At 39.0% G+C, this 12,945-nt stretch overlaps 1 protein-coding gene across 8 annotated transcripts in view; it reads right to left on the bottom strand.

Annotated features, from left to right (window-relative positions):
* Positions 1 to 6,477: 6,477 nt before the first annotated feature.
* The window catches only part of COBL (cordon-bleu WH2 repeat protein), a 163,245-nt gene continuing 156,777 nt past the window's right edge, over positions 6,478 to 12,945 (bottom strand). For all 8 annotated transcript variants that reach the window (XM_074825297.1, XM_074825320.1, XM_074825311.1 and 5 more), the window contains one exon: positions 6,478 to 7,801. In XM_074825297.1, coding sequence (XP_074681398.1) covers positions 7,784 to 7,801 — 18 coding nt within the window. In that variant the 3' untranslated portion in view covers positions 6,478 to 7,783. The remainder of the gene's footprint in view (positions 7,802 to 12,945) is intronic.

Raw genomic sequence — 12,945 nt, 5'->3', positions numbered from 1 at the left:
TAGAACGTGAAAATGATTTAAAACAATCCGCACTCCCTCCACCCGAAGATGCCTGCCTGGGCTGCTGTCCTGTGTTTATACAGGGGCTAATACAAAGATCCTTGTTAAAGCACTCAGGTGCTGTTCAAGAGGCAATATCAGGAACTTTTTCCTCTCAGGTCTTCCCTTGGGAGTAGCGAGCAGTATAGCTACAGGTGGGCAGGAAGGCCTCATGGAGATATAGGCTATTTAACAATCAGGGAACATCTACCATGCAGAAAATCTGTTTTAAATTTAGCAGCTGGATTCCAACTCCCTCTTGTATCATGTGTTTCTGGGAGATGTGACTAGTTATAGATACAAGTACCTACGAATACTCTCTAATATTTCATACTTCATGCATTTGGGAGAACAAATAAAAACACAGGGTACATTAAGGTGTCTGGTATGAAAGCCAGCTGAACAGCTGCTTTTCCTGCCTCTCTGAAGCTTGAACTCTATCATGAGAAACTGAGTTTGTTTCTTACTTGATACGTACTTATTGCATTTATTATATAGGCCAGGAAGCTGCATAACTTGGAGAACAGGGCCAAAGTATGACACCGGAGTCCAGAGCTGCAGTTTTGCCTCTGCCATTAACATCTTGGGTGAGCTCAGGCAAGTCACCCGACTACTTTGCTCCCATCCTCCTCTTCTTCTGACTTTTCTACTTTGTAAAGGTCTTTGGGGCAGGGACAGTCACTCACATTGTGTTTGCACAGTACCAAACACAGCAGGGCTCAGGAGCTCAATTAAGGCTTGTATTTACAAATATAAGTAAATAGTAATATAAATAGAAGACATTCTGCCTGCTCAGCATACTTCTGCTGCAAAGGATTAACCCATTCCAGAAGTCCAATGTCTTCTTGACCACTTTGATGGCAGGACAAGATGAATAAAACATGCTACTCATTACTTTTAAAAAGTATTTGCATAAAATATATTGCTATATTTTACTACATTTTCCTGTTATGCAAGCCCACCTTTATGTGGTAAGATTTATTGCAAGCTAAGATTTATTGACTTATTTCAGCATGGAAATGACTATTAAGATTGACCTGTCAGCAGTTTTTAATTTAATTGCTTTTTGATCCTTCAGCCCTGAACATATTTGCATTTTCAACTAAGAATCTCTTGGCAACACTTGTAGAATACAGCAGAAGCAGTATCTGAGATGCAGAGTCCTAAGGAAACCTGTGAGTTTCTCCATTTATGGACATGTCCTGATGTTGAATTACCAGTTTTTCATTCTCACTTTATCCTTACAAGCATGCTTTTGGGTGGCAGTAATACTGCTCTTTGTTTTCATTCCCTGACCTTATAATCCTGCTCTGAGCAGAGAAGATGTAGAATCTCAAAGGAACAATTTCCAACCTGTAACCAAAATAAGAAATTCTAAATCTGTCCCTATTCTGTGCTCCCTGCCCATGTAAGTGCACAGGCTTCTGCCACAGGGTAGGGGGATGAAACCTGTGGCCACTCTGCATGGAAATGTGTCTTAGGTTGCTCCCTAATAGAAAGCAAAGGTCCATGAGGAAGACTTCCATGGCATCTATATGGAAAAACATTACACAGCATTCTTCTCTGTGGACAAAACCAGCATTAATATGCAACCTAGTGCAAAACTGACTATTTGGAAAATAGGTAGGATGATCAGGAGTATAGATGAGAATGAGGAAGGGGAACAGCCCTCTCTTGGAATGTAAGACCTGCTCTGATTCCCAGTTTGAACCTGGAAAAATTCTAATAACAGATGCATAGGATAAAACTAGCAAGCTTTAACTTGTGGAACTGGGCTTAGAACACTTTGTACAAACACTGGCCCCAGCAGCAGTAAAGCAACAATTTTATATAACAGAGAATTGTTGCTAAATTATTCAACAACACATAAAAATATAACTCTTTGCACTTCTGCAGCACTGGCTATCTGCAAATTGCCTCTGACAGTTCCTTCCATGAGCTGGAAAGTTTGGAACATTAGCAGTGAGGCTAATGAATGAGGGGACATGCACTATGCAGGCAGCCAAACCACTGTTCTGTGCTCAGTGCCAGCTGGTTAGGGAACGCGCTGGGTTCACCCACCACCATGGCTGACTGAAAGACCAGCAAAGTCCTACAGTGGGGACAGCCAAGTCTGGTCTTGAGCACATCAGCTGATCATGTAGCTGTATTAGCAGAGATACTTGCAGATTTGGGATCAGTTTGGTGACTTCCAAAATCCAGATGTATCAGGAGTTTTGTTGGACTTACTGAGGTGCCTCCTGTACATCGTTTGCACTGTTAGGTGTTGCTGTGGAAGGGAGGACTGCAGCTCTTTGGGTTACCTGTGTCTCACTCCTAGGTTTTGTCAGAGGGCAGACACATCCATTTTCCTCTCCCTTTACCATTACCTCTAGTTTAAGGAGGAGATGAAACTGCATGAACTACCGTCTACTGGGATCCAGGTACTGAAGCTCTGAATCACAAATCACTCTCTACCTCAACTGCCATTCACCTGCAGAGACTTTGCTCATCACTGTGGCGGAAGCACTCAGTTTGCCACCTTGAGTACTGGCTACAACAAACCACATTTTGGTTTATTGCAAGGCAAAAAAAAAAAAAAAAAGTGACAGAACCAATCAGTAGTACGACCCAAACCAGAACCGTCAAGTTGTGACCCACTGCCCCGTGCCAAGCACTACAAGGGACAGGTCCCAGCGCTTCTGACAGAAACTCCTCTGTTGAATGCATGAAATGAGACAAAGGAAACCCATGCATACTTGCACTGTGCTTGCTTTGTTCCTATTGCAGTAAACACAGGTTATGATGTGAAAGACAATGATGTTCCAGTCTTGTTCTTTCATTAAGGTTTCCTTTTTCAACTCCTGAATTGCAAACTGGACAGTGGTGTTTGTGTATGAATAATGTCCTCTTTCAGTCTGGTGTTGAACTGCAACATCACTATGCTTTGTTCAGGGGGAAACCTTTGGGGCTTCAAGCACAATAATGACCTCAGAAAAGAGACATGGCATGTACATGTTTTTATCAGTCTATAGACAAAAAAGTAAAGAAGAAAAAAGCAAAAGGAATTGGCTGAAGACAGCATTATCTGGAGCTGGATTTGACATTGCCTCCAGCAGTGACTGTGTATAGCTGTTGTGACTGCATCAAAACTTAGTCCCTGACTTTCTGAAGTTCCTATTTTACCGGAGAAAAAAAGCTACTGTTAAAAATGGAAAGGGATCCTGTGGTAAAGATGCTTTTTTAACTATCCCTGACTTCCTGAAATGACGAAGGAGACTCTGTGTGTGTGTGTGCACTCCCGTACATATGGAATGAGTGATGAGAGGGAACAGACAATGGAAGCGAATTTGTTCTTAAACTCCTAAAGTGTGAAAAACACAATACTACTGTTAAGTAGTTCTATTTTATCTCTCTTTTTAAAGAGTCTTCAATGTTGCAACAAATCAGAAAACTGTTTAAACAAGAACAAAAAAACCCTCAAATTGGTAGACAAACACAGGAGCGTGTGACTTATATCTGGTGCAGCATCATGTAGCCTGTTAGTACTTAACCAAATTATATTTGTTTAACAAATATTTAATAATATTTAGTTACAACAACAAAAAGAGAGTACCTTTTTGCTCTTAGAAAATGTCATCCATCTTAGCATACTTTGATGAACAACCCTGGGAATTCAACTACATGGAAACTTTCTCCAGCCAAATGAAGACATCAGCAATGAATCAAACTCCACACCCTACTCCACAAGAAAAAGAAAAGCAGATTGGACCAATGTTGCACCAAATCCAGGTGAACATTACTGAAAAATCAGGAATTTATTTGTTTCATTTTATTTTTAAAAAAGGAACTCTGTTATTGCAAAGGTCATTTTCTGCAAGTGGGGAAATGCAACCATTATGGCAGCTATAGCTATAGCAAGGGTGTAGCATATTTTATTTTTTGTGCTCAACAGCAACAAATGAAGTAAGAATAGGACTAGTCTCATAAATCTTGACAGAAGTCTCAGAGGCAAAGCACGTTGGTACACATAATGCACGTGTAACTCAACAGAGGATTAGAGATGAGAAACAGTACACACAAATAAATAAATATGTAAAAGTTGCTAATTGGTGTAGAAGACAACTATTTCTCATATTGCACCAATGAAGAACAATTTCATGAACATTTAATTCAAATCAAGATTTTTGCAGATCTTTGCATTCAAATTAAACCATGTGCTTAATGCCAAGCAGCACTGAACAACAGAACTGCTTCTTTCTTTTCTGGAAAGGTTAGAGGGAAAACATCGCAAACTACCTTGGGGTGGCATTTTTCACTACTTCATAAATGCATCTCTTGTTCTCTTCCTTTTTCCTACACACTGACAAAGTGCCAATTTTTGGCTGTGGTAAATGTAGCATAAATTGTACAAATCACTTGTATGAGCTGGGGAAGTTGAATCCTGCCATTTTCAAAACTCTGTAGATTGATGAACATGTCAAAAGGTCTTTCGGTCCAATACTCTGCACGACCAACGTTAGCAGGCTGGCTGTACAAGAAAGAAGAATCTGTAATGAAGTCCCAGAAGTCAAATAGCTCATGCAGACAGCCAATATTATTTAAAATTAAATATCTAATCAGAGCGATTTAATGCTGGCTTTATGGTTGAGTAATACTCTGAGGTCAGTAAAATAAGAAAAAGTTAATGAAAACATGTAAAAAAGTGAAGGGGAGACCTACAAATTTTATCTGAGACATGAGAATAGATTTCTCTAAGCCCTGAACATTGATTTATACCTGTACAAGGAATAAAGATACCAAATCCAAATTCTCCATTCAATTTCCACAGTGATACCATTTTTCACCTCATTTCAATATCTTACTCAAAAAGACAATATAAAGGACCAGATGAATCGGGCATATATCAGACTCTTTCCTCTGTTTGAACTGAGGTAAGAGTATATGGGGAAAATCTAGGCTGAGAGATACACTGGGGAAAAGGGGAGCTCACTGTCCTTCTTTCAGTCCTTCAGAAAAGAAACCAGCCTGCAGATTGTCCAGCTACAAGTGCCATGAAAGGACATGTCAGGGACTAACCTAGGTGGCACGTATAGCTCCAGACATAGGCTGTGTCTGCACTAGCAAACAGCATGGACCAGTAAGAGCAGCTATATAGATGAAGATACTTGGTGCTGAGGACACAATATCTTTACCAGACAAATTTCAGGGTTTTTCTATTAACTTAAGACAAGCTCCAGCCTGGTTCCATGGACTGAATGCCCATTTGTGCTGGAACACATCTCCTGAATTAATGTTATCCAGCAGGAACCCAGTTTCTGAGCCCTGAAGCAGGGTAAAAGAAGGGATGAGGGGGTGAAGAGCTTCAAAGTGCTTGCCTGATATGCACTAGAACACTGATTACTTCCCAAATGAAGACTACTAAAAGCTTTAATAGAAAGCTCTTTCATGGAAGGGTCATACCTATAACTAGACTTCATTATAGTGAAATGTCCGCTCACTTAGGGTTAAATTAAGCTGCTACCAGGAATTCAACAGCACCTAGATGACAATGTAAGAGCATCCCATCAACAAGGGAAGGGAACGAACACCCAGTCTAGCTTCCTACTGTAGGCAGCTGAACTCCCCCTCCATTTTTAGCTTGAGCTGTGACTGAGCCAGCAGGATTTTTTGTAATTTTTTTGCTGTCACAGTGAAGGTGACATCTCATCTGCAGCTGTTTATAGTTTTTGACCCATGGGAATTCAATACTCAGAAGTTTATTCATGAATAACTCTTTTACAAACTTTAGTTCTATACAGTGCCAGCAACCAGCATCAGGACATTTGCCTTGAAAAGCCTGGTGTTATCTCAAAATCCAGTTCTGGATCCCCTACATTGGAAAGTAAATACCCATACAACTTATTACACTAAAGGAGTGTTAGTAAAGAGGGGCTACAGACCCAGGCCCTTCAGGCAACACTAAGCACAAGGAGACCTGCACTGAATTTTGTTTTATAGCACCTAACCAAGGGAGCTGTATCTGCTGCTGGTGGGACTACAGCATTTAACTGAATCCTTTCATGAGATAGCATTTTTAACATGTTAATATTTCTGATCTAAAGCATACTGAGAAGACTTTTAAGGCAAAAGAAGGCTAACGAGTCAACAAAGGTGATCTTATTTATCCTAGGGTGTGACAGAGTACCTTAATTCTGAATATTCTAGCTCCCCTAATGAGGAAATGGATCATTATCAGTGCTGCATTATTATCAAAATGTATATAACTCTGAAATATTGATTCTGGTGATTTCTACTGTGTTCCTAGATTATTAGTTGTGAGCTCTTTCCTGGCTTGAGACATTTTACATTAGACATGAGCTATCAAACGCAGCATACTGGTTTGCCTAAGTCCATCTCTAATTCTAATTTCTTTCTGTAAATGGAAAACATTTGGCAAAAAGAGTCTTTCAAGCCATGTCAGGTTTTGATTTTGTTTTTATTTGTGGCACTAACAGACATCAATATTTTACAATATATAATATGCAGTCACATTAAATGCAGATGGCTAAATATTCTCATGCTTTCAACATTACATAGCTATACATTTTAAATTTCAACTCGAAAAAAAAAAAAGAATCTGCCATCACTCCAGTCTGTGATTATAAAAATGTAAATGTACAAACCTTCTCTTCTTCAGTTTCATTACAATATAGGAAATGTGAAAAAGCATTTTCATTTGTCCTTTTAAAGTTAATCAATTTATTGAAACATTTTCAAAATATGTACAACAACAACTACCAAAGTAGTTAGCATATGAAAAAGATGCTGCTATAAATACTTGTGAGACAACATACAACAGCCATACAAATTGGAAACAAAGGACCAACTTATGCATGACCTGAACAAGACACAACAAAAGTTCTGGTTGCTGATACAAACCAGCTTCACTTTATTTTGCAGTGCAGGAATGAATTCTAAATCTTGGACCTCTAAGCAGTACTCTGAATCTTATTTATAACCTTCACAGTCTGTTGCAAATAAGAGACCCTTTAAGGTGTCTCAATATTTTTAAAGTGCCAGGAATGTTACTAGGATTCAGTATATCTTTGCATATTAGCATTCTATACATCATATCCCATAAGTAACTTTTCAACAGACATCGTCTCACATTCATTATTGATTGCCTGCTTTTCAGAGCTCCACCAGAGATATCAAGTTCATCTAATTTTAAAAAAGAGTGACTCCAGCATATGACAATTTAGATCCTTCATAATTCACCATAACTTTTTTCTTGTGACTGTTTTTTTATAGATCTTTATTCTGGTTTTCATCCTAATTGCTTACAGCCCTTTTCCAAATCAAATAAGAAGCAAGTAAATAGTTTGAAATAGTTACATATTTTTAACAACTTGAAATAAGTATTACTTTTCAGATAGTGAGCAAAGTCTTTTAATTTTGCCCATAAACACAATTAAGTATTAACACAGGACTGCACAGTGTTTATATTCTTATTAACCTGCCAACAAGAATAGTTTATTGGCAACCTTAAATATTCAGAGGCAAAACACAATTCCTTGGCACAGAAGCTTTACAGCAGAGCAACATATTTTCCCCTCAGAACCATTATGCAGGAACACACCGAAAATTAACTACAACTTATTTTGGCTTGTAGACAAGAGAATAAACTAAACTTCTTGATGTTTTTTGCCACTTCAGACCTTGAATGATGATTATGGGTGCATACGAGGTTAGATTTTCCAATTACCTGTTCTTTATACATGATTCAAACGAGCAGAGGGACCTATAACAAAGAAAAGCACATGACCATTCAAGATATTTTTAAACTGCCAGCTGTTGACATTGTTAACCAAACATTCTCCTGTGGGGCTGTTTCCAAGCTTGGTCTCTTCATCAACTCATTGAGACTACTTAAAGCTTATCTGCTTTTTTCTAGCTGTACCAGTTGGTCTAATGAAAGGTGTTATCATTCCCTAAAAACCCCACACCTCACACATCCTTAGATATTATGGTTGCAATTACTTGATTCCTGGAACATAGGTGACGTATTTTTGTGTGAACTTCCTTCATTATGTGGAATGAACAGAAACCCAGGCTGGGAATATGCAATATCTGACAGTCAAAATCTGTTCAGTATCAGTTAGCTGTCACTGGTCATAAAAACCAATTGATGAGTAGTTTGCTTCTTGATTGAATGAAGGAAACTCCCAAAGGCTTTGACTCAGAAAAATACTTAAACAAATGCTTATGTTCCTTCCTAGTCCTCAGGTCATCTAAGCATATGCTTCATTTTAAATACATGTGCTAGGGTGCTCTTCCAAAATCAAAGTTACTTTGAGCTTTGATTCTATCAGAGAGATATACATTAAGGCCATCACAAAAGCTAAACAGGAATAATGTATTTGATCAAGTCTAAATCTTCCATTTTGGCCTTAGTATCCATGGCAGAAACTTTAGTCTTCAGGAAAAAAGTAGGTCACAGTATAAATTATTAGGAAGGTGAAGAGTTCAAATTAAATTTTATCTTTCAATTCAAATAGAGTAACAGCATACAAACAACTGCCTCTCACTGTGCATGGGAACTAGAATCACTTTATAGGCTCATTTGACTACCTGTTTATCAAGCTCGGCCAACCTTTTAGTGGGGCCTCCTGCCCCACTTCCAGCATACCAAAGCCAACATCAACTGTGGCTTTGAGCCTGTAATCTCTGTCATTGCACCCACAGACACTGATGATAAGAAACAGTATTTCCTCATTCACAATTATATATCTCTGATTATGTGAGAAGAATAGTCCACTGCTTGACATAAAGGTATGAAACTAGGCCATGCTTCCTCGAAGACACTCAGCATGCCATAATTCAGATCGATGTATTACTTGTTGGCAACCAACTTCAAATTATCCCAGTGTATACCAGGGACTCATTGTAATGGGTGCAGTAATTACCTTACCTGGCTCCTTTGATTGCCAACAGAATGATACACTGCACGTATCAAGAGTTCGTGTGATTAAATGTCGATACCGAACACTGGCATGAATGCTTGTGGATACTGTGATGGAGCCAAATTAATTTTTAAAATCACAGCGAGCAAACAGAAAAGGCTGCTTAGATGCAGTTCCAATCTTTATTGGAAAATATGTGAAACCTCTCTTGCATGTACCATTAAAAAGTGGTCTCCAGCAATTATTTTACTATGAGCAAAAGCCTGTTCTTCAGATATACAACTTGCCTTCCCCATCTTGTGCAGGCGCATTCCCCCGAAATATTTCTATCAAATCCCTGGGTACAACTCTACCTAAAATGAGTAGATGGCATATAAGCTAAGGAAACTTTTATAGCTTTTCTTTGTTGGGTAAGATTTCTAATCCTGCATGGGCTTGTGCTGCAACTATACCTACAGCTAGACATCTAACAGGTTATTTGCATGCGTAGTTATGTTTTTTTCCACAGACAATCATGGTAAATCCCAAGGCAAGTTATACAGACACAAAAATACACATGCAACGATATACAGAATTTCAGAAATCTAGCTAGGTTATTTTGCATTTTCTGAAATAGAAATAGAAAGTTAAAAACTAGACATAAAGATCTTAAGTGTGTGAAATTGTGACAGAAGCTGCTTGATACAATTTAAGGAAAACACTAGTTCACTTTTAACACCAGAAGCTCAAACGGTACAGCTCTATGACCTGAGTTTTGCTCACCAGAATTAGCCAAAATTTGGTCTCAGATCCGCTGTTTATTTCCTATATCAACTGATTCTCCTCTGTACTGGAGGCAGACTGCACATCTGGGAAGCAGGCTCCTTGCTAGTGAGACACGTTCATTTCTCAAGACAATTAACCACCAAAGGTACTAGGTCAACCATCCTGGTTGGTGGCTTTGCTTGATGCCATCTCCCTGATTTGCTGTTATACTTTGGATGTGTTAAACACCTGCCAGGTTCCTCCACAGACCATTCTGAAAACTGAAGAAAAAGGTTACTTCCTACACATTGTCAGGTCTTTTCCAGTTTGGTAAGTTCACTCCTTTCCAGTAACATGTCTGTGTCTCTGTTCCCTTTGGGTAGGATCTATAGTCTAACCACTTTCTGGAAGGTCTCTGAACTGCACTGCACTGGGAATGAACCATTTTACTGAGCAGGCCCAAATGGGCTTGGCACCCGCAAGAATTTTCCTTCGGGAGTCTGTGGACAGCAACAGTGTATGCAATAAAACAGAAGCCATTTCTTCAAAACAAAGTATGATTTATTTGCCAAAGCAAGCACAGTACTCCAAGAAATGGATTAAAGAACAGCCAGGAGACCTATGCGTATACTGTCTTACCTATACTTGGCATTTCCCTCAAGTACCTACTTTTGCTCTGGTTTGTTTTGGCTGACCCAATTACAGCCTGTGTGGTGCAGACCCTGACTCTCAGCAAGGCAAGGTCAGCCTGCATCAGTTTCTCTCCTCCCTTCCTGCGCAGTGGATCTTTTAACCTTAAAGTTCATGACTTTAGCAAACAGCTGTGTAATCAGGGGTGGAGTGGAGGAGTTGCCTTTTCACAGATATTAATAGAGCTCAAATGTTTGTTGGGATGCTCCTTATCTAGGCAATTGGTTGCTTTTTACATTTGGTTTCCCTGACAGACTTGTTTGATCTACTTCCATTGCAAATAACCCCTCATAAATAAGCACAAACTGAGTCATACATAACTAAGAAATACAGATTCTTCCCAGTTCCCCACACTATTAGCTAAATAAATGACTTCACCATCAGAAGGCTTGTCCCAGAAAACTTTGAGAAGACAATGGAAGAGAAACAGATGCAATTACTGAACTACCAACTTTGTTGTCTAGTTTCTGCAACCAAAATCTTCTAGAAAGCAAAGCCAAAAATGGCTCTGTGCTCACATCTCCAAATCTTGACATAGACCTTTGATCAGAGGAGGCAAAACAAAGAAAAAAGTTTGCTTCAGCCCTGTCTCAAAACCACCTGCCAGTCACTGTCTACAAAACACTCAGTGTTCCTTGGAGACATGTTCTTCATCTCTAAAGGAAGAGAACCCTGATATGCAGCTATCCTGCATTCTCTCTCTATGGATTCAACTTTTGCTGTCATAAGTTGTCCAACCGCAGGGCAGGATCAGAATGCAGCTCTTATTTAACACAGAAAGATAGAAGAGATATTAATACATACTGGATAGAAAGTTTTTGAGAAATCTGATAACATTTTTTACTTTTATCAGTTATCAAGGGCAGGGGATCTCAGATGACAAAGTGATACAATGTCTCTGGCATATACAAGACTTAGCTTGCATATTCAATATCTGAAAGGACAGCACAGTAATAAGAAAATCATACTCTGTCTTGGACAAAACACTGCTCTCTTCTGTTTTCATAAAAGACCTATGTAATAAGAGATGTACTCTTCTGTCATTTCAATGTCAAAACTACCAAAACTACTCTGTCTTGAAAATGAAAGAAGACAAGCACAGTATTTAGCAGAATACATCTGTATATCCAGTTTACGTTCATGGTCTGCACTGGCTATCCAACTGTTTTGAAATAAATCCCCAAGGATGTGATGAAGACTTGTTTTACTGAGTAAAACTACAGGTCTCCTCAGAGACTTCTAGATCTAGAAAACAACTGTATGAAGTATTCTTGAATGTCCAGATCCCATTTTTTTCTGTAAATTTGTGAAGTGGGGAAGTAAAGGCCTAATCTGGAGTATTATTTCTTCATAATTTGTAGTCTTACAATCATAGACTATCTCAAGTTGGAAGGGACCCGTAAGAATCATCAAGTCCAACTCCCTGCTCCTTTCAGGACTACCTAAAACTAAACCACATGACTAAAAGCATTGTCCAAATGCTCCCTGAACTCTGTCAGGCTTGATGCCGTGGTCACTTCCCTGGGCAGCCTGTTCCAGTGACTGACCATCCTCTCAGTGAAGAACCTTTTCCTAATGTCCCATCTGAACTTCCCCTGACACAGCTTCATGCCATTTCCTCATGTCCCATCGCTGGTCACCAGAGAGAGGGATCAGCACCTCCCCCTCCACTGCCTCCCTTGAGGAAGGAAGGACTGCAATGAAGTCAGCCCTCAGCCTTCTCTTCTAGCTGAACAGTGACCTCAGTCACTCCTCATAATAGTATGCATTATGTAGATGTAATTTTTCACCTGTAAAACAACTGCATATTCAGATTACTGTTTGCATGCTGATGTAAAGTCCCCTCAAACACCGATTTGTTTGTGCCATTTGTATGATTCTGTGGAATTTCTGGTTTATCAGAAACAAGATTTTTTTGGTTACTTTTTAATGTTAAAATTTGATCATATTTTTTGAATTACTTTAAAGAGGACAAGTAAGCAAGGTTAAAGCCTATTTACACTTTTATGGTTGGTATCAGCTAAATCATGTGTTGGGAAAACTACATCTGCTTTTGTACATTCCCTAAAGTCCTTGGATCAAAGTCTATTCTTGGATACTGCAGTGTAATATTGGGATGACTCCACTAAGGCCAACTGATCTGCTTCTCTTTACTAAGAAATGCAGTGTAACTTGAGGTTAGGAAGAACAAATTTTGATCAAAGAGATAAGTGAAGTTACTTCGAAAACCCATAGCTGACCACAGAAGTGAAACACACATCATCCAATCAATAACGTTCAGGTAGACATTAAAATGACCCCACAGTTTTACTGTCAGCTCTCAGCACATGCGACCAAGGTGTAAGTGTTGGGAATCAAGGTCTAGGACACACTATTGAAATTAGGAGAGAATACTTATTTCTAAATTTGTTTCAGGGTCTCCTATCTGATCTTTCTTAGGTTCACCTTGTCTAAAGGACATCCAGTATTATCTCAGATTCACAAGAATGAAAAGGGCATGAAAATGCTTTCTGAAATTATATTCATGCTCTTGATGTTCTCTTTAAAA

Source organism: Strix aluco, chromosome 1, assembly GCF_031877795.1.
Source record: "Strix aluco isolate bStrAlu1 chromosome 1, bStrAlu1.hap1, whole genome shotgun sequence".
Taxonomy (NCBI): domain Eukaryota; kingdom Metazoa; phylum Chordata; class Aves; order Strigiformes; family Strigidae; genus Strix; species Strix aluco.
This window is presented reverse-complemented; position numbering and strand designations above follow the sequence as displayed.